The 22,737-nt window shown below is 36.7% G+C and overlaps 1 protein-coding gene across 12 annotated transcripts in view; it reads left to right on the top strand.

The window, feature by feature from the left end:
* Positions 1 to 22,737, top strand: part of ERC1 (ELKS/RAB6-interacting/CAST family member 1) — a 530,770-nt gene that overhangs the window by 218,875 nt on the left and 289,158 nt on the right. For all 12 annotated transcript variants that reach the window (XM_049885108.1, XM_049885107.1, XM_049885109.1 and 9 more), the window contains one exon: positions 16,189 to 16,324. In XM_049885108.1, coding sequence (XP_049741065.1) covers positions 16,189 to 16,324 — 136 coding nt within the window. The remainder of the gene's footprint in view (positions 1 to 16,188; positions 16,325 to 22,737) is intronic.

Raw genomic sequence — 22,737 nt, 5'->3', positions numbered from 1 at the left:
AGTTTTTCTTCATTTTGTCTTCCCTCCCTAAGGTGAAACTGTTTTGTTTCTGTTGTGCTTGGGCTATTTGCTACCAATGGCCACAAAAGACATTTTTTTAGGTGCTCTAGTTTTGTTTTTTTTTTAGCTAGGTATTTGGTCTAGGTATTTACAAATGTCAGTGTTAGTTTTTATGAGTTTCTAACTTCAGTAATCACTTGAGAAGCATGTTAAACTTAACGATTTTGAAAGTGGTGGTGAAAATTGATTCCCTTCAAATGTGATTTCAAAATCGAGATGTTAAAAGGAAAGTTCTTTGCAGGTGACTTTGCAGGAGAACTGGAAGCAAAGAATAATGGGTTTGGAGAAGTGGTTATGATAGTGTAGCTTCAGTATAATCAAAACAACTCTGTGTGTTGTGAGATGAAAACTCACCACAGGCTGTGTTTACCTAATTTAAAGAAGGTTAATGAAATACAAGCCATATCAGTTTGCCTATTATTGTTGAAACTAGGGCAAAGTCAGATTAACCCAACCCTGGTGGCATAGTGGTTAAGTGCTATGGCTGCTAACCAAGAGGTCAGCAGTTCGAATCTGCCAGGCGCTCCTTGGAAACTCTGTGGGGCAGTTCTGCTCTGTCCTGTAGGGTCGCTATGAGTCGGAATCGATTCGATGGCAATGGGTGGGTGGGTATCTTTCCTGCATTTATTGCATTATCGTAATAGTTATCTAATTATCTTCTCCCCCATTCCCTCTCCCTCCCTCTCCCCAGTTATGGTTTAGACTATTTTCCAAATTTTAGAAATCTGATTATATTACCTTCCTACTTAAAATCTTCACACACTTAGGATAAACTACAAATTCCTTGCTTAACATGATATAATTATTTCACCTTTTCTTACCTTTTGCTTCTTTTCTATTCTGCTCCTTCAACTTTAAGCTTCAGTCATACCGAACTGTGGAGTTTTCTGCTAACATGACACACTCTCCTTTTCTCCAGGCCATTGCTCATATGTTCCCTCTGCCTAGTAGCCCACACTAATCCCTTAGGAAAGTTCAGATGTTACTTTACGGGAAGCTTTTTCTGATCGTCACCAGCAACTGTACCATCAGACTAGGTACAAAACTTTTCCTGCCCACTCTCATAGCACTTAGCATTTACTGTATTTGCTTGCTTGCCTGGGAGGTACTTGAGAGCAGGAAGTGTTTTTATTCATGAGTTTTACTCTCAGTGTTTGATATATAATAAAAAATCAAGCCAAAAAAGTTGTTGTTGAGTCACTTCCGACTCTTGGTGACCCCACGTGTGTCATAGTAGAACTGTGCTCCACAGGTTTTTCAGTGGCTGCTTTTTGGAAATAAATCACCAGGCCTTTCAACTGGGTGAACCCGAATCTTCAACCTTTGGGTTAGCAGCCAAGCTCATTAACAGTTTGTACCACTCTGATAACGTGATTGTGATGCTTAGCCAAATATTCATCTATTGAATGAATAATGAATATCCAGAGAACTTGCAGACTGTCATTGCTCAGACAGATGTTGAGTTTCAAACATTTCAGGGCCCATCTTCTCCTGAGCAAAGCCTTAAGCATATTTTTTTAATTGATTGATAAAAGCCTGATTCTGCCCTTTGGTGAAGTTAGTCTTTGTTTTCTTTGCCTGTAACCCAGCATTTGGCCTATTTTTCTGGCAGCCACATGGCCTTGACGTAATTTCCTCTAGCTTTTTTTTTTTTATTAAATTGTTCAGTGGTAGAATTCTCATTTTCTTCCCGGGGGAACTGGGTTTGATTGCTGGCCAGTGTACCTCATATGCAGCCATCACCTGCCCGTCTCAGTGGAGGCTTGTGTGTTGCTGAACATGTTTCATGGGAGTTTGTAGACTAAGACGGACTAGGAAAAAAAACTGATGATCCACTTCTGAAAATCAGTCAGCGAAAACCCTGTGGATCATAATGGTCCGATCCCCAGCTAAGCATGGGAATAGCACAGACTGGGCTGCTTCTCATCCGTTGTGCATGGGGTCACTGTGAGTCGAAGCCAGCTTAACGGCAGCTAACAACAATTTCTTCCTGATTAAACAGCTTCTTCCTTTGACTTTTTTTAGGGTTGCCCGCATAAAGTAAAAAATGACAACAATACTTTACATGTATGTAGTGTCTAATAGCTTACAATGCACTTTCACATTTACTACCTGATACAAGTGGAGAGAGAAGTTCAGTGGAAGAGCTAAAAGGCCCTTCTGTCACACTCATCACTTCAAGTGGAAAGAAAATAGTAGCTTTTTAAAAGGCAAAGCATTTAGAAATGCTAGTAGCCTTAGAGTTCAAGCCTGCCTTTAGGAGAGTTCAATTGAAAAATATAAAATGAATATAAGAATGCTAAGAGATTTACATCATTGAATGTGCTGCCCTTTTGAAAGAGAAAAAACACCAAAGATTGAAATTCCTTTAGAACAAAGGAAACTATGCAGTTAACCGTGTCAGTGAAATCCTGGTACAGGTTACTGCCCTGTAGAGCAGTGGGTTTCCAGTCTTCTAATTCACTTTTTATGTATTATATAGGCCCTGCTCATCCAATATTTAGTGTCAAAAAACTTACCAAATATGCCATTTTTGCTCATAATTAGTGTAATAGAGAGGCTGAGGAGATCATCTGGGTGACTATCTTATAACATAAGATCATCGGTAATTTCATCATCCGAATTCATGGTTATGATCTTCTTGTACTCAGTATTAGTACTGTAATTGTCAGGGACCAATGAAAAAAGAACAGATGTGGGCTTAATACATAATGCTGCATTTATACCAAGCAAATGAGGCTATAAAGAAAACTTTTTGGGAATTTGACAAAGAAAAGTTCTGGGGTAATTGAATCTTTTAATGACCTAAAAGAACTGGGACCATAGTATTAAGTACTATGATTTTACACTGTGAGCAGTGATTTAACCACATATTACATTAATATCAATAATTTTAATTTCCTTGTGTGTTTTAGATTTCCTTGTATTTAATTTTTAAAGTCTGGTTTTAACATTTGTATATTTTTAAGTATTATAATTTATGAATAGAGTATATAGAAAATATTTTTCTTTACAAGTATACTATATTATAATGGAGATGAAGCAGTTAATTCTGATTAACTGAGTGCTGAAAAGCTGTGCGAAGATGCTGCCATTTGAGCTTCATCTTGAAGAATGAATAGATATATACTAGGCAAAGACCTACCTACAAAGACAGTGCAGGGGAAAGGATTAAGAACATTTTGACATCTGAAAGGGGGAAAAAATTTACTGCATGAGGAAGTGGTAGAACTAATTTGGATTTTATTATGGAAGTCTGGTTGTGGAGTGGCTAAGAGTTCAGTCAGCTGCTAACCAAAAGGTCAGCAGTTTGAATTCACCAGCAGCTCCTTGGAAATCCTATGGAGCATTTCTACTCTGTCTTATTATAGGGTTGCCATGAATTGGAATTGATGGCAACAGGCTTGGTTTGGTTTTTTTTGGTATGAATACATCAGGGAGAAATCCAGAAGAGAACAACATAGAATAGGGCCCCCCTTCCTTTTATCTTTTAAGAAAGAAAGAAAAAAAAAACACAGTCTATTTATTCAGTCATAGGTCCAAAAAGCTAAGTCATTGTTTTAAGACAGAAATTTTCTTTGGCTCTCTTGTTTCTTCACCAAACCTGCAAATCTGTCAGCACAGTATGTTCCTAGCATTGTGTCATATCTTTTGTCTGGTTTTTTTTCTTCCAGATTTTATAAATTTATTTTGACTGTATCAGGAGTGCTGGATTCCTATCTAAATAGTTTGAGAAGTAAGCAAAGGATGTTTTAGAAAAGCAACTCTACAAATTTTATTATGCCATTTGAAAGTAGATTCTCTATTTCTTTTCCTCTGGTTTGCTGCCATTCATAGACAGTGTCATTTCTGTGATTTGGAGAATTGTGCAGCTGTTCTGGCTAACGTAAAATCTACCTCTTTCCTTTCCTGTGTATTTAAGAATTTGGAGTAGATTGTCATCTGTCAGAAATCTTCCACCTTGGTTTGGTGATGCTAAAAAATACTGTGCGACTCTGACTACCACCCCTCCTATCCTTCTAATTCATTTACTTTAGTTGTTTGCCACTCCAACAATTCTTTGACCTTATTAAAACCCTGATAAGCAACCGTAACTTTTTTTTTTTTTCCCCTCTTCTTTCGTTACCTGGCTCAGTTTCATGTTCCCAACACTATAATCACTCTCTTTTAAACACCCTTAACTTACTTGGTTCTCTCTCTCTTCTATCATACTTGCTTGCAAAACTCCAACCATTATATCTGTGTACTTTGCCAGTTCTTTTACAAAAGTGTTACTGTTCCTATCAAATTTAAACTCTTCCACTTTGAATCCTATTCTGATTCCTCAACTCAAGGATGTTATGCCTTCAGTTATTCTTCTTATGCCGTTAATTTTCAAAATTTTGCTCTCTCCTGGTTCATTATCGCTAGTGTAATAACATGCCTTAACAGTGCTCTCTTCTGTCTTAAAAAATTCTTCCCTTGACCTCATGTCTCCTTCTAACTGCCACCCCATTTCTCTCTTTCCCCTTCTCAGCAAAATTTGTTAAAAGAATCGATTCTAATTACTGTCTGCACTTCCTCACCTTTCTTCCAGTTTGACTAATCAGTCTTCTGTTTTTATTACTCCCCTGAAATTGTTTTTGTCAGGGTTATCAGTAATACCTGCATTGCCAGACCCAAACATCACTTCTTTGTCTCCATCTTATTTTTTACCATTCGTCATTATTCTATACACTCCCTTCCTTGGAACGTTATTTTCTTTTGGCATCTCTGACACCAGATTCTTTTTATTTTTTCTCTTCTCCAATTTCATTCCTTCTCTATTGTCATTTCTGGCTCAACCACATTCATCTAGACTCTGGAATGGCTCCATTACACGTACTAATACTGTCCGGGAGCCCTGGTGACACAGTAGTTAAGAGCTCAGCTGCTAACCAAAAGGTTGGCAGTTCAGATCCACCAGGTGCTCCTTGGAAACCCTACGGGGCAGTTCTACTATGTCATATAGGATGGCTGTGAGTTGGAAATGACTTGATGGCAATGGGTTTGGGTGTTTTGGTTTTTTGTACTAGCCTCATCTCCAAACAGCTAGACTGAGCTCTTAAAATTTAGAGTGCCTGGATGTCATCACTCCTTGCTTAAAAACTCTGCTATGCTCTGTGAGCATACTCAGAATAAAACGCATACTCTTTACCATAATTTATAAGGCTCTGCATCATTTGATCTCTTGCCACCTCTGTGAACCCATTACCTACAACTTCCTCTCCCCCATACTCTATTTCTATCCTCCCTCTGCTTCTTCCCCCAGATTTTTACAGAACTCGCTTTTTCACATTTTCTATGGTAGTACCTCAGCAATACCTTCCCTGTCCATTGTAGCTAAAATATACTGTTCCTGTCACACACAGTATCTCCATTCCATTGCCTGTTTTATCTTTTTCAAAGCTCATATCACTGTCTGAAGAAACCCTGCTGACACAGTGATTAAGTGCTTGGCTGCTAACTGAACCCACCAGCTGAAAGATGTGACTATCTGCTTCTGTAAAGATTGTTGTTGTTAGGTGACATCCAGTCATAATGATCTTATGTGCAAGAGAATGAAACACTGCCCTGTCCTACGCCATCGTCACAATCATTGCTATGTTGAGCCTGTTGTTGTAGCCACTGTGTCAGTCCCCCTCATTGAGGGTCATTCTCTTCTTTGCTGACCCTCTACTGTCCTAAGCATGATGTCTTTCTCCAGGGACTGGTCCCTCCTGATAATATGTGCGAAGTACATGAGATGAAGTTTCACCATCCTTGCTTCCAAAGAGTGTTCTGGCTATACTTCTTCCAAGACAGGTTTGTTCATTCTTCTGGTAGTTTGTGGCATATTCAATATGCTTCAGCAATACCACCATTTAAGGGCATCAGTTCTTCGGTCTTCCTTATTCATTGTCCAGCTTTTGAATGCATATGAGGCGACTGAAAATACCATGGCTTGGATCAGGCACACCTTAGTCCTCAAAGTGACACTTTTGCTCTTTAACATTTTTAAGAGTTCTTTTGCAGCAGATTTGCCCAGTGCAATACATGGTTTGATTTCTTGACTGCTGCTTCCATGGGCATCCACAATTTGTGGATCCAAGTAAAATTAAATCCCTGACAACTTCAATCTTTTCTCTGTTTATTGTTGTTCTGGGTTCTCTAGAGAAGCAAAACCAGTAAAACATATAAATACATGTATAAAAAACCAAGCTCGTTGCCATGGAGTCGATTCGGATTCATAGTGACCCTATAAGGCAGAGCAGAACTGCTGCTTAGGGTTTCCAAGGATCACCTGGTGGATTCAAACAGCTGACCTTTTGGTTAGCAGCCCAGTGCTTAACCAGTATGCCACCAGGGTTTCCAAATACATATATAGAGAGATTTATATCAAGGAAATGGCCCACATGGTTGTAGAGGCTGGAAGATCCCAAGTCCGTGGATCAGGAGAGAGGCTTCTCCTGATTCACATAGCTGTAGGAGCTGGTGAACCCAAGACTGGTAGGTCAGAAGGCAGGGCTCACAGGCTGCTAGTGACAAATGCCAAGATTGGCAAGTGAGATGGCAAGTAAGCTGCTAACTCAAGTCCCAAGAACCAGGGGTCAGACAAACAGGAGCCAGTTCCAGGATCCAGAGTGAGCAAAAGGCCATGGGTCTTGCCAGACAGTCCACTTATATGTTCAATGTAGGCCATACCCCTAAGGAAACACCCTTTCAAATGATTGACTACTTAAAGCCAATCCCATCATGGAGGTGATCGCATTATATCAAATCTCATCATGAAATGATCACATCATTGTATGACTGCCAAACTGCATCATAACTGCCAAACCACTGAGAAGCATCACTTAGCCAAGTTGACATATAACCTTAACAATCACATTCGAGTTGTTTATTGGTTCAGCTGTGAGAATTTTTGTTTTCTTTATGTTGAGGTGTAATCCTTTACTGAAGGTTCTAGCCTTTGATCTTCATCAGTAAGTGCTCCAAGTCCTCTTCACTTTTCAGGAAGCATGGTTGTGTCATTTGCATACTGCCAAGTTGTTAATGAGTCTTCTTTCAGTCCTGATGCCTCACTCTTCATCTAGTCTAGCTTCTCAGGTTATTTGTTCAGCATAGAGATTGAATAAATATGGTGAAAGGATACAACCCTGACACATACCTTTTCTGGTTTTAAACCACTCAGTATACGCTCGTTCTGTTTGAATGACTTCCTCTTGATCTGTACAGGTTCTATGTAAAGATTACAGCCTTGGAAACCCTGTGTGGCAGTTTTACTCTGCCCTGTGGTGTCACTATGAGTTGGAATTAACTCATTGGCAAAGCATTTGGTTTCGGTTTTATCAGTGTCGGAGATGCTTGTTCGTTAGTGTTATATTGTCTGCCTCCTGCTTTGGAAAATAGCTTCTGTGAGGGCAGAGACCGTGTTTGTCTTGTTTAGTGTTCTCTTCTCTCCATTAGACCTATGTGGCACTTGATAGGTATTTAGTAAATATTTGCTGAATGGGTAAATGAAGGCCAGCTCTTTCTGAAAATTTAACAGTTGGGTTGAGGATGCATACTGCTTTCAAATTCTATTATAGACAAATTTATAGCTTTACTTCAGTTAATACAAATTGGAATTTTTATTAGGTTGCCCTTATTTTTACTAGTTTTTTGAGCTATCCTGTTGTATTTCGTGATATCAAGGGATTGCTTCCTAAAGTAAAAGATTTTTCCTACAGCTGGGCTTGGCAAACTGCAGCCTACCCTTGAGTCCAGGAAGCCAAGAATGGTTTTTACATTTTTAAAATGTTGGGGGAGGGGAGAATAATATGTCCATGCCAGTCACACCAGCCTCCTGTCTGCTCCTTAAGCATATCAGATACACTGTTCGGGATCTTTACATTTGGCATTTCCTCTGCCTGGTGTACCCTTTCCTCAGTATGTGCATGGCTGGGGCTTACTCCCTCACTTCTTTCACATCTTTGTTTAAATGTTAACCTTCTTCATGTGGCTTTTCCTGACCACTTTATTTAAAATTGGAACCCCATTGCTGAGTACCACACTTCCTATCTCCTTTCCTCTTTTACTGTTTATTTTCTTTGAACTTATCTGACTTTGTACAGTTTACTTATATTCTCTGTTTCTTCCCAGTAGACTATAAACTTAATGAGGGCTGGGAGTTCTGTCTGTTTTATTCACTTCCATATTCCCAAAGCTAGTATCTGGCACATTGAGGCTTTCATTTAAATATTTGTTGAATTAATGGTATGAGGTTAGAGGCATTCTGAGAATCAACATTAAAAAAAAAAAAAAAGACATTCTGTCAAAACACTTCAGTAAATATTTAGTAACTATTATGAGAGGCCTTGCCTCAGATCTGTGGATGTATGTAAAATAAGATCCCTGCCCTGAAGGAGCTCAAAATGGTAGTAAGAACAAACGTGGAAATAAATGAAATTAAATGTAAAATGGGACTATCAGGCCATTTACTTGTTGATTTAAAATATTTTTGTAGAAGTTGAAGACATTTCTATAAAACCCCATGTTATTAATGATTTTATATTCTTTATTGATAGCTGTTTTTTATTTTTCGTTTTCATCTTGGCTTATTTTTTTTTTTGATTGTCAGGGATACATTTTCATAAAAATAAAGTCCTTATTTGAAGTGGCTTTGTACCCAGAACATGTGAAACTATTATTATTTTACTTTTAGTTTCTTAGATAATTTTTTTTGGCAGGTATAATATGAAGTTCTGATTTTTAAGCCAAGTTTAGATATTTAGGTAGTATTATGAAATTTCATGCCTTAATCTTTATGTGAACTGAATGTGAATGTGTACGTGTATAATGTATAAATGATAGATAAATATAGATATATAGGTAAAACACACACAAGAGGTAAGGGGTCAAAGTAAACACTATTTTATAACAATCTTAAGAAATTGCAATGCAGTATCATCAAAATATGTATAAAAGAAAAATGGGAGGAGAAGGGTCAACTGACTATGTATTTAGTAATATACATTCTGAGATATAACAGAATCTGTGAAAAGTGAAAGTTTCTTCTCTTTTAAACAGATCAATATGTAATTTAACTTAAATGTGAGTTCACAGGAAAACCCAAACATGTGAGTAAATACATGACTTAATGTGCTCCCAGAAAGAAAAGAATTTAATGACTTAGTATAATTATAAAAATTCTCTCAGACTGCTGTTCTACCAGAATTAATTTGAGCAAAATTAAAAGTAAACTTACATTATTTTTAAATCATCCTTCAAGCAGGAAAATAGGAGAAAGGAGAATGAATCAGTCTTTTAAAATCAGATTTTCAATTGATGAGTTCCTAAGTATTGTAATAAACAGTGAAGCGATGAATAATAGATTTAACTCTCTACAGTTTCTCACAGATCTGAGCAAATCAAAGTGTAAAAAGATAGCATAGATGAAAAAGGATGGAAAAGTTTCTCTGTTGGTCTTGACTACAAGGTTTATAAAATGTGGTCCACCATCTTGCTATTCAAAGTGTGATCCATGAACTCACAGCATCAGTGTCACCTGGGAGCTTTTTAGAAATACAGAATCTCAGGCTCACACCAGACTTATCAAATCAGAACCTGCATTTTAACAAGATGTTTAGGTGATATAAATGCACACTGAAGTTTAAGAAGCACTGGTTTACTACATAAGCTATGCCAGTCAGGTTTTGCCACCATTTACTTAATTATTGCTGCCCTCAGCCCTTTGTTTCTTAAAATCCAAATTCAAATTTAAGTAGATCTATCTGTTACACCCTGCTAAATGCCATACTACTTTAACTGAATATATTTTATGACATGCTAATTTGTTCCTAATATTACGGCTGTCTGTGGACAACGTCCTGTTATACTTTGGAAAGTGACTTCCTTGAGTTTAAGGCTCATATCTGATACATTTTTGTAGTTCACAATTCCTGTCACAGTTCCTTGTTTTATGGAGATGCTCATTAAATGTTCCTTTTTAAAAAAATATATATATATATATTTTTGGAAGTGTGCATAGCAAAACAGGTTCCCATTCAACAATTACTATGCATATTGTTCAGTTTCATTGGTTGTATTCTTCACATTGTGTCAGCACTTTTATTATTTCTGTTCTAGTTGTTCTATTCACTTTATTTTTTTTCTTTCATAGCCACCCTCCCCGCAAACTTCATATATTCTTTAGAGTACTTGTTGATCATTTAGTCTCATAAAGGTGGTTTTTAAAAAGAGGACAGCACTCAAGGGTGATAGTCATTTACTTTATGAGCTAACACGCTAGTTAGCTAAAAGGTGATTTAAAGGGATAATTTCAGTTTGAGGCTTCAAAGGATATCTCAGTTCTCTGTGGTGTGTAGATAGATGCTCGTTAAATATTTTTGAACAAATACATAAAAAGGAAACCAAGTTTATCCCCTCTCTTGCCAAATCCACCCAAAACACAGCTCTGAAGGAAAATAGTTTGTTTAACATTCCAAAACAAGTAAGCATCAAAAAAAAAAAAAAAAATCCCTTCTTAAACATTTCACAAAACTTAATTGTTAAAGGAATTAATGTTGTTTTCCTTCTTCAAAATTTACTTCCATTCTACTAAGAAACTATCAACATAGGTCAGAGACTACACTTCTACTGGCTGTTTTGCTTTGTCAAAAAGAGAGATGTGTAAGGTTAGTGTAATGTAATGTAAGTTATCCTATCATAAAAATCTCTAGCACAAACTTAGGAAAAAATAGAGTGCTGTTATTGTTGAATTTAAAGAAACACTAACAATTAAAATTTGGGTCAGGTATTTGTGTTTTTACTGGAGAAAAAAACTGTGGAGTAGTCCCCCCTATCCATGAAGGATATGTTCCAAGACCCGCAGTGGATGCCTGAAACCATGGATAGTAATGAATCCTATATGTACTATGTTTTGTTCCTATACGTACATACCTATGGTAAAGTTTAATTTATAAATTAGACACAGAGATTAACAATTACTAATAATAAGACAATTATAACAATATATTGTAATAAAAATTGTGTGTATGTGGTTTCTCTTTCTCCTTACTAAGTCAAGAACTTTCACCTTTTTACTAAAGAAAGCACTTTACGGCTTCTCTTTGGCATATCCAAATTTGCATCATCACTACTCTTGCGCTTTGGGGCCATTATTAAGTAAAATAACGGTTACTTGAACACACGCAATGAGTTCTCAACAGTCCGTCCTATAACTGAGATGGCTACTGGGTGACTAACTAGTGGGTAGCATAGATACACTGGGCAAAGGGATGATTGGTGTTCTGGGGCGGGTTTGGGTGGAGCAAGATGGCATGAGATTTCATCATGCTATTCAGAATGATGCTTAGTTTAAAACTTATGAATTGTTTATTTCTGTAATTTTCTGTTTAGTATTTTTGAACTGCAGCTAACTGCAGATAACTGAAACTGTGAAAAGCAAAACCGCGGATAAGGGGGGACTACTGTATTTAGACTCCAGTTTGTACAGGGCTTAAAAATACACAAATTAGAAGTAAAATGATATTGTTAAAATATTACATATGTATTATATGTATTGAAAAGAATATTATTAGTGAGGCAAGAAAGTCGTGTGTAGTCATCCTTCCTAGTTAGTTCCTGAATTCAGAGCTATACATATATATGCTCATGTGTGTATACACACGTGTACACACACACATAAGGCAAGGAAATGTGATGAGAAATAGACAACGGGAGAGATACTGATTTAATCCTTTCGCAATTTTCTAATCTTTTCTTGGTTGCCTGGCATATATTAAATCATTTTTATATTTAGTTATCCTTTAGCCTGTAAAAAAAACCCAAACTCACTGCTGCTGAGTTGATTCCGACTCATAGCGACCCTATAGGACAGAGTAGAACTACCCCACAGAGTTTCCAAGGAGCGCCTGGTGGATTCGAACTGCCGACCTCTTGGTTGGCAGCTGTAGTACTTAACCACTACGCCACCAGGGTTTCCTCTTTAGCCTATAGAGTAAAAAAAAATAGAAAAGTCACAAAACTAAGGTTAGGAAGATTGGAAATATGAATAGAAAATGGATTTAGAAGTAGGAGCACCAAATGTGCCATACTGGACTACTGTCTAGTCTGATATGGGTGAAACCCTATTTTAAGATATAACCACATCTCATTTTTAAAACATAACTCTAAAATTTTTAAAAATATTTTATGCCTGTTCTAGAAAATTTAGAAACTACAGAAAGCCATGAAAAAATTTTAAATCCTGTATTTTTCCTTTTTGATATTTTATTATTTTTCTTCATTACATCTGCTTGTACACACACACACGTTTGGGATCATGCTCTGTATTCAGCTTGATAGCTTATATTTTTTATTTAGCGTTTTATCAATCTCTTTGGGGTTGAAGAAGGTAACCATTAAGATTGTATACCTGACATTTTGAAAATCAAAATAAACTTCTTCTCTTTATAAAACACATATAAACACACACACACACATATACACACCGTAACTAGGGGTTGTGGAGAAGGATGGGAGCAATGAATTTTTTCTTTTCTAAGACATAACTGAAAACACCCTGACCTAGTTCTGTGACTTGGGGGTAAAGGGGGGTGGGGGAACCACTTACTCTTGGATATAATCATGATAAAAGTCCTGAGGAATAAAATTGACTTTGATTGGATTAGAAGTTTAGCCTATAATATCTGCTTTCTGACCAAAATATAGTCAACTGACTTTAATTAGGATCCTTACTTTGTGTGTCATATTGCCCCCAAATAGCCAGGCTGCTGCTGTAAGCATCAGTAGTTGCCAACACTATCTGGAATAATTCACAAATGCAAGGCAAAAAGAATTTAAGAACTATTTTAAATTTATTTGTCTTTTAAAACAGAGAACAAAGTCTTTGCATTTAATAAACTGATTTTGTGAAGAATTTTATTCTAGTTTTATTATAGACTCTGTGGCTAGAGATCTAAAATATAACTTTAGAATAACTTACTAGTCTGTATTTCCATCAGAGAATGAATTTTTATCTTGCCATCTGTGTCATTAATTCATTGTTCATCTTGAATAATTTGTTATAATTAAAATGCTATGCTTAAAAAATATTTAGAAATTATCAATTTCTTTCCTACTTTTCATTTTTTGGGGGGATCGGGGTCTGCCCTGATGGTACAGTGGGTAAGAGCTCGGCTGCTAACCAAATGGTCGGCGGTTCAAATCTACTGGTCGCTCCTTGGAAACCCTATGGGGCAGTTCTGCTCTGTCCTTTAGGGTCACTGTGAGTCGGAGTTGACTTGATGGCAACGAGTTTTTTGGTTACAGGTAGAATCACATCTATAAACCACCCAAAAGAGAATATATCTTTTTAAAACCTGAAAAAGAGGATATCACAGTTTTGTTTTTGACATTATGGTTAACTGTATACTCTGAAAAATCTTCCTTATACAAAATAATAAAAATGCCAGATTTGTTTTTCATTTTATAACTATGGTTGATCTGAGAAGGAAGTAAATAAATTCATAGAGGCAAAAATCAAGCAAAACGTTGAATAGGGTTTATCTCATGATAAGATTCATTTAACATTAGAAAATTAACAAAGCATGAAAAGCATATGATTGTCTCAGTACGTCCCAGAAGAGCAAAAAATATTTAGTAAATTCAACATTCAGTCATCATGATTAAAACAATAACTTTTGGCAGAAAAGGAATAGATAAAGGGTTTCTGCAAAACAAACTTATGGCAAATATACACAGTGGTAACATGTAAAACGCATTTCCTTTAGTTCAGGGAAAGACAAAGATACCCACTAGCATGACTTCTTTCTATCCTGATTCTGAAAGCCCAAGAAAGTTCTATAAGACAAGAAACAGGAGCGTGTGAAGATTGAAAAAAATCATTATTTATGTATTATATTTTTGTCTATGTAGTAAGCCTGAAAGAGTCCACAGAAAAATTATTAGAATTAGTAGGAACATTCACCAAGTTTGCCAGATATAAAATCCATATACAGAAATCAACTGCATATATATATGCCAGCAAAAATTCTTAGAAAATGTAATTTTAAAAAAGATATCACTGAAATAGTTTATTCAGGAGAATTTCATCACTGCATGCAACCCTTAGATGAAAGGTGAACTTTACATACAGAAGAGACCAAGTGTCACTGTTGTTGTTGTGTGACATCGAGACAATTCTGACTGATAATGACCCTATAGGACAGAGTAGAACTGCCCATAGGGTTTCCTAGACTGTAATCTTTACAGGACCGGTTTGCCAGATCTTTTCTCCCATGGAGCACCTACTGGGGTAAAACTGCAAACCTTTCATTTAGCAGTTGAGTGCTTAACCATCGTGGCACCAGATCAATCTTAGCCTCACTAAGAGTGAGAAAAACAGGCATTATGTGCTTTCTGATGCGAGGCAGTATGAAGTACATACAATACCATTTATTTAGTATTCTTACCTAAAAAGTTGAAACAATCTAATCAAGCCTTTAAAGCTAACTTTCAGTAGTCTCCATCCCCCCCCCCCCCGCCCAAATCCTCAGGAGATAGAGAAACAAGTTAAATGATACCATGAAGAAACAGACAGTATAGAATGTGTGTCATTTTACAGAACGACTGAACAACTGACTTAGTTTCTTTAGCAAGTTAGTGGCACTAAAAAAAAAAAAAAGCGATGGAGGAAGTGAGGAACTTCTCTAGATTAATAGAGATTTAAGGGATCTGTCACAGATTGAATGTGTCCCCCCAAATACATGTCAACTTGGCTAGGCCATGATTCTCAGTGGTTTGGCAGTTATGTAATGATGTAGTCGTCTTCCATTTGGTGACCTGATGTCATTATGTGTTGTAAATCCTAAAACGTCTATAAGGCAGGATTAGGGTGGGATGTATCTTAAGTCACCACCCTTATCCAAGTCACTGCCTTGCTCTGATCACACCCTTGCTTGAGTCACACCGTTTATCTTTCAAGAGATAAAAGGAGAGAGAAGTGAGCAGAGAAAAGAAGAACGTCACTACTACCACAAAAAAAGAGACAGGAGCAGAGTGCATTTAGTTTTATTTCTTCTAAGACTGATTTGTTTGTTCTTTTGGCAGGTCACAGTGTATTCAGTATTGTTCACTAACGCCATAATTTAAATGCATCAGTTCTTCTTTTGTCTTCCTTTTTTATTTCCAGCTTTCGCATGCAAATGAGGTGATTAAAAAGACCATGGCTTGGATCCATATATATGTAGCAAAACTATAGTAAAAAAAAAAAAAATAGTAAAAATATGGGGAATTTAAATACAACGTTGAGGATAGAGCTTTCTCTTAATGGGGAAACAGTGAGAAATACATAGGGAACTTTAGAAGTAGATAAAGTGTTGTTTCTTAAGCTGGGTTCCTAAGCCTTTATATCATTATTTACTTCACCGAAACCATTCCAGACCCACTGCCATCAAGTTGGTTCTGACTCAGCAGCCCTAAAGGACAGAGTAGAATTGCCCCATAGGGTTTCCAAGGCTTTAAATCTTTACGGAAGCCAACTGCCACATCTTTCTCCTGTGGTGGGTGAGAACCACTGACCTTGCGGTTCGCAGCTGAGCACTTCAACCTCTCTGCCACAAGGGCTTCTATTTACCTGATGTATACATCATATATAGCCTTTTGAATGTTCAAAATACTTAATAATAAAATTAGAGTTGTGTTACTACAAAACCTGTCTTAATCACACATTGTAATATTACATAGCGTTAATCTTAGGAGACCGTTTCTATACTTCCAATGTTAATCTCTGACTTGATTTCTTTTTTCTGTCATTTCAAAGTAATCCATGCCCTTCTTTTGTTCTGTGATTTCATTGAGTTTCGTAAAGTATATGCTGGAATACATTTTTTTTTTTTATTGTGCTTTAAGTGAAAAGTTTACAGATCAAATCAGTCTCTCATACATGGAATACATGTTCCTTAGGGAAAAACTGAAGCATCATTGTAAACAATTTGCTACTACTGATAGGAAGGAATTTAAAAGTATTAAAGACGTTTTGCAGCAGGAATGTTTGTTGGCTTTCAGTGTTACGTTAGTTTATAATAAATGTATTTTTATCTATGCTTATGTATGAAAAGCTTGGTTTTTTCCCCTTATCAATAGGCAAGTGAAAGACCAGAATAAGAAGGTAGCAAATCTGAAGCACAAGGAGCAGGTGGAAAAAAAGAAGAGTGCACAGATGCTAGAGGAGGCTCGACGAAGGGAGGACAATCTCAATGACAGCTCCCAACAGCTACAGGTTAGAACACAAGGAGAATATGAAAGGATCCGGTGAAGAGATTTGATCTATAATCGCATGTTGTTTTTCCCTTCATCTTTATCCTCCTCTTTTTTCTCTTTCTAACCCTGCTTGCTGCCTTCCTCTCAGACCAACTGTTTAGCAATAAAGGAATGGCTTTAAATAGAAATGGCAAGTTTTATTCCACAGCTTTATGAGGATACCTCAGCATAGGAGAAATTTCATCTTGCTTCAAGGTGATCACACTCAAGTGGTAAGTTTAATGCCAAGTGGGTTCTGTTGACCTTCAGGGTAGTCAGTATTTAACTGTTTGCCAGTTCCATTCATTGAAGTGAGGATTAGGAATAAATCTTTGTGTAACTTCCTTCCCTTTTTCCTTTCTGTTCCACCCCCACCCCCCGTATCTCTGCTTCCTTCTCTTATTTTAAAAATCCAGTTTAGAATAATTCATAGTGATATGGGATATATAAACTGTATTTTTTCTCTTCAATAGAGTAATGATTGATGTATAAATCTAATTATTTACAAATGAAGTTAAACCAGGCTTAGTAACAAAGTAACAGGTAACCATATGATAAGTGCCCATTAAAAAAGTGCCTATTATTTGAAACTTGGCCCTGGTCATTCATTTTCTCCACCCTTCACTGTAATCCAGTGAGACAGGTGGTGGTAGCCTCATTTTGCAGATGAGGAAATAGACTGAAAGACAGTGAATGCCTTAGCTGACTCCATATGGCTTTCTCAGTGGCTAAGCCTGATTTTAACCAGGACTTCCTGGATCTATGCCTTATGCTCATTGTCTTGACCATAACTTTATTTTATGATAAGGCAAGCCTTTCTTTATGTTAGCCCCATTTGTCTCCTGTTTTTCCCTCAATTAATGTTTTCTGTTACCAAGGTATCTTTGTAAACAGATGTTAGGATAATACCCTCTAAAAATGCTTTCCAATGTAATCTTTAGTTTCCTCTTTATGTAAGTTGAGAGATAAGACAGATTTTATTATTTATTTATATTTTACATATAACCCAGCCCCAGTGCCATCGAGTCGATTCCGACTCATAGCGACATATAGAGAAAAATAATTAGACTCCTTAAGTGACTTTCCCAAGGTGTCTCAATAAGTGATAGATATTAGAGTTAAGAATTAAGTGATAGCTGGTAGCCATATGCAAGTTACACATAGATGTAATTCTTTCAAATTACAGTGAAAAGAGCATTAGACTGTAAATTAGTATACTTAGGAGCTGATCTCAGCTTGTTACTAGCTAGCACTGTTAAAAAGCACTCTTACTTAGTCTAAACGTATTTCTTAATGGCAGTGAGCATGCCTAGCACCCAGATTGTGGTCTCTAATATGATTCCCTGCTAAAAGAAGCTGGAAGTTCTTGGAGACGTGGCCTGTTCCAGGAATGGAGCAGGAAATGTACAAGGTAAACCTAGAGCAGTGGTTCTTAAACTTTAACGTGCATTAGAGTCCTTGGCAGGGCTGATTCAGTTAAGTTTGGAGTGAGTCCGAGGAATTTGCATTTCTAAGAAGTTCCTAGGTCATGGCGATGTTCTGTTTCATACTTTAGCTTTTCTTGTAGTGATTTCTTCAGCTTTTTAACTCAGGTCATCTACCTTTGCTTTCACTGTTGAAAAGTTATAGTTTTTAATTAACATACTAGAAAATAACATTAAAATTTTCTTACATCCTTCCCAATTTTCTCCTAAATTTTAGATTTAATTGTTTGTAATAATAATAATATATATATATATATATACTTTGTTGTATTTTGTTTTTTAAAAAGTTAACATTATATCATTAAACATTTCTATGAATGGCATATTTTTATAATGGTACACCTACTTAATATTTTCAATTGAATCCCAAGTTCCATAGCTTTATAGGATCCTCTTTTGCTGAACATATTATTTATTTCCAATTTTCACTGAATAAATTTATGGATAATTTTTTCCCCCCAGTTGGTTGATTTCCTTTGGGCACTCCTCAGGACAAAATTATAGGCTGAAAGTATATGAAATATTCTAGCTTTCCCCAAATTTCTATTCAGATATGTTGAGCCAATTTATAATACCCCCAGCAGTATCTAAGCATTCCACTTTCCTCCATAGTGACTTTGAAACTATTTAATTTTTTTTGCTTATTTCATACACATAATAGTATTTTTGAGTTTGTTTGCTTTATTTCTTTAATGAAGCTATGACGTTTTTCCAAATAATGATTTATTAGCTGGAATTCCCTAGGTGTTAAATTTTAATTACATTTGCTACCTATCAAGAGTATCTGGTTTGAATTGATATGTATTTAAGTAATGATATTGTCATATCTATTTTTTTCCTTTGATACTGCTTTGTTATTTAGTAAGCATTTCTTTCTTTTTTAACCTTGTAATGTGCTTACTTTGTCCTTTCAAGGCAATTTTTTCATTTATCTTCCATCTGTAACAGAATTAAGTACCATATATTTCCTCTAGTTCTTTAGCTATGTGTGTATGTATGTGTTTATTGTTTTTATCTCTTCAATTCTTATGGAATTTATTTTGATGCATCTTATAAGCCATAGATTTATTCTTTCTTTATCCTGGCACTCTGTTCGCCTACTAGTATTTAGTAAAAAGAGTTTTCTGTCTGCCCAGTCATATAGTAAATATTACAGAAATTTCCATTAACTTCTAGATTTATTGTGTTTATATTTAGTTCTGTACATTTTTTTTTTTTTTTTGCAGTATTGTTTACAAAGTTGGTAGGGAATCTCTACCATCATTGACTTCATCTCAAAACTTTTTTCCTAAGTAAACCTTTCAGTTTGTCCAGTAACCTTTAATATATCCTTTGGGACTTTTTAATCATATCATATTAAATTATCATACTAGTAATTTAAAGAATATTATCACCTATAGTATCTTCAGTCAGCTCCAGCCAGGAACTAAATTTATTTATTTATTTTTGGTCTATATCTTCACTTATTCTTTGTCATGTTAAAAAAACAAATGATAACTGTCAGGAATAAAATCTTTACATCTGTAACAGTAGATGTTCATAGGATTGAAATATGATTCTGACGTAACTAGGGAAACATGCCATATTGTATAATTATCTTATAAAAGGAAGCCCCCATTTCATTAGGAGAAAAATTTTTTTATTTTCCTAGTAGAATTCTCTGAGAAATACCCCTAGTGAGATTTTATTTAGAGCAGAGTTTTCGTCTGGGGATATTTGGGCCCACAAGGGACATTTGGCAATATCTAGAGACATATTTAGTTGTCACAACCTGGGACGTACTACTGGCATCTAGTGTGTAAAGGTCAGATATGCTGCATCCTATGATGTTCAGAACTACCACCCACAACAAAAATTTCCTCAGACCAAAATGTGAATACAACCGAGGTAAAAATTTCAAATTTAGAGACTTTGAAAACCAATTATTTATTCAAGGAGCCCTGGTGGCACAGTGGTTAAGAACTTGGCTGCTAACCAAAAGGTCAGCAGTTCGAACCTCCTTGGAAACCCTATGCAGCACAGTTCTACTCTGTCCTATAGGATCGCTATCTGTTGGAATCGACTCGATTGCAGTGGGTTTTTTTTTTTTTTTCTTTAATGTACCTTAAGGGAAAGTTTACAAATCAAGTCAGTCTCTCATACAAAAATGTATACAGACCTTGGTATATATTCCTAATTGCTCTCCCTCTAATGAGACAGTACACTGCTTCCCTCTACTCTCTCTTTTCTAGTCCATTCGGCCAGCTTCTGACCCCCTCCCCACTCCCATCTCCTATCCAGACAGGAGATGCCAACATAGTCTCATGTGTCTATTTGATCCAAGAAACTCACTCTTCACCAATATAATTTTGTATCCCCTTGTCCAGTCCAGTGCCTGTCTGAAGAGTTGGCTTTGAGAATGGTTCCTGTCTTGGGATAAAAGAAGGTCTGGGGACCATGACCACCAGGGTCCTTCTAGTCTCAGTCAAACCATTAAGTCTGGTCTTTTTATAAGAGTTTGGGGTCTGCATCCCACTGCTCTCCTGGTCCCTCAGGGGTTCTCTGTTGTGTTCCCTGTCAAAGCAGTCATAGGTTGTAGCTGGGCACCATCTAGTTCTTCAGATCTCAGGCTGATGTAGCCCCTGGTTTATGTGGCCCTTTCTGTCTCCTGGGCTCGTAATTACCTTGTGTCCTTGGTGTTCTTCATTCTCCTCTGGTCCAGGTGGGTTGAGACCAATTGATGCACCTTAGATGGCTGCTTGCTAGCGTTTAAGACCCCAGATGCCACTCTTCAAAGTGGGATGCAGAATGTCTTCTTGATAGATTTTATTATGCCAGTTGACTTAGATGTCCCCTGAAACCATGGTCCCCAAACCCCCTCCCCTGCTACACTGGCCTTTGAAGCATTCAGTTTATTCAGGAAACTTCTTTGCTTTTCATTTAGTCCAGTTGTGCTGACCTCGCCTGTATTGTGTGTTGTCTTTCCCTTCACCGAAAGTAGTTCTTACTGCTATTTAATTAGCGATTACCCCTCTCCCAGCTTACCTCCCTCCCCACTCTTGTAACCATCAAAGAATATTTTCTTCTCTGTTTAAGCTATTTCTCCAATTCTTGTAATAGTGGTCTTATACAATATTTGTTCTTTTGCAACTGACTAATTTCAGCATAATGCCTTCCAGATTCCTCCATGTTATGAAATGTTTCACAGATTCCTCACTGTTCTTTATTGATGCATAGTATTCCATTGTGTGAATAGACCATAATTTATTGATCCATTCCTCTGTTGCTGGGCACCTTGGTTGCTTCCATCTTTTTGCTATTGTAAACAGTGCTGCAGTGAACATGGGTGTGCATATATCTGTTCGTGTAAAGGCTCTAGGATGTATTCCAAGGAGTAGGATTGCTGGATCTATGGTAGTTCTATTTCTAGCTTTTTAAGGAAGCGCCAAATCGATTTCCAAAGTGGTTGTACCATTTGACATTCCCACCAGCAGTGTATAAGTATTCCAGTCTCTCCACAATTTATTATTTTGCATTTTTTGGATTAATGCCAGCCTTATTGGAGTGAGATGGAATCTCATTGTTGTTTTGACTTGCATTTCTCTAATGGCTACTGATTATGAGCATTTCCTTATGTATCTGTTGGCTGCCTGAATGTCTTCTTTAGTAAAGTGTCTGTTCATATGTTTTGCCCATTTTTTAATTGGTTTGTCTTTTCGTAGTTGAGTTTTTGCAGTATCGTTTAGATTTTAGAGATCAGATGCTGATCGGAAATGTCATAGCTAAAAACATTTTCCCAGACTGTAGGTAGTCTTTTTACTCTTTTGGTGAAGTCTTTGGATGAGCTTAGGTGTTTGATTTTTAGGAGCTGCCAGTTATCTAGTTTTTCTTCTGCATTGTTAGTAATGTTTTCTATACTGTTTATGCCATGTATTAGGGCTCTTAACATTGTCTCTCTTTTTTCTTCCATGATCTTTATTGTTTTAGGTTTTATATTTAGGTCCTTGATCCATTTTGAGTTCGCTTTTGTGCATGGTGTGAGGTATGGGTCTTATTTCATTTTTTTGCAGATGAGTATCCAGTTATGCCAGCACCATTTGTTAAAAAGACTGTTTTTTCCTTATTTAACTGCTTTGGGGCCTTTGTCAAATATCAGCTTCTCATATGTGGATGGATTTATGTCTGAACTCTCAATTCTGTTCCATTGGTCTAAGTATCTATTGTTGAACCAGTACCAGGCTGTTTTAACTTCTGTTGGTGGTATATAGGTTCTAAAATTAGGTAGAGTGAGGCCTCCCACTTTGTTCTTTTTCAGTAGTGCTTTACTTATCCGGGGCCTCTTTCCCTTCCATAGGAAGTTGGTGATTTGTTTCTCTATCTCATTAAAAAATGTCATTGGAATTTGAACCGGAACTGCATTAAATCTGTAGATCGCTTTTGGTAGGATAGACATTTTTATGATGTTAAGTCTTCCTATCCATGAGCAAGGTATATCTTTTCACTTACGCAGGTCTCTTTTGGTTTCTTGCAGAAGTGTTTTGTAGTTTACTTTGTATAAGTCTTTAACATCTCTGGCAAGATTTATTCCTAAGTATTTTATCTTCTTGGGGGCAACTGTAAATGGTATTGATTTAGTGACTTCCTCTTCAATGTTTTTTTGTTGATGTAGAAGAATCCAGCTGATTTTTGTATGTTCGTCTTGTATCCTTATACTCTGCTGAACTCTTCTGTTAGTTTCAGTAGTTCTCTTGAGGGTTCCTTAGGGTTTTCTGTGTATAAGATCATGTCATCTGGAAACAGAGATACTTTTACTTCTTCCTTGCCAATCTGGACGCCCTTTATTTCTTTATCTAGCCTAATTGCTCTGGCTAGGACCTCCAGCACAATGTTGAGTAAGAGCGGTGATAAAGGGCAGCCTTGCCTGGTTCCC

Source organism: Elephas maximus, chromosome 4, assembly GCF_024166365.1.
Source record: "Elephas maximus indicus isolate mEleMax1 chromosome 4, mEleMax1 primary haplotype, whole genome shotgun sequence".
Classification (NCBI taxonomy): Eukaryota; Metazoa; Chordata; class Mammalia; order Proboscidea; family Elephantidae; genus Elephas; species Elephas maximus.
The sequence above is the reverse complement of the archived record's forward strand: the minus strand, read 5'-3'. Positions and strand labels throughout refer to the sequence as shown.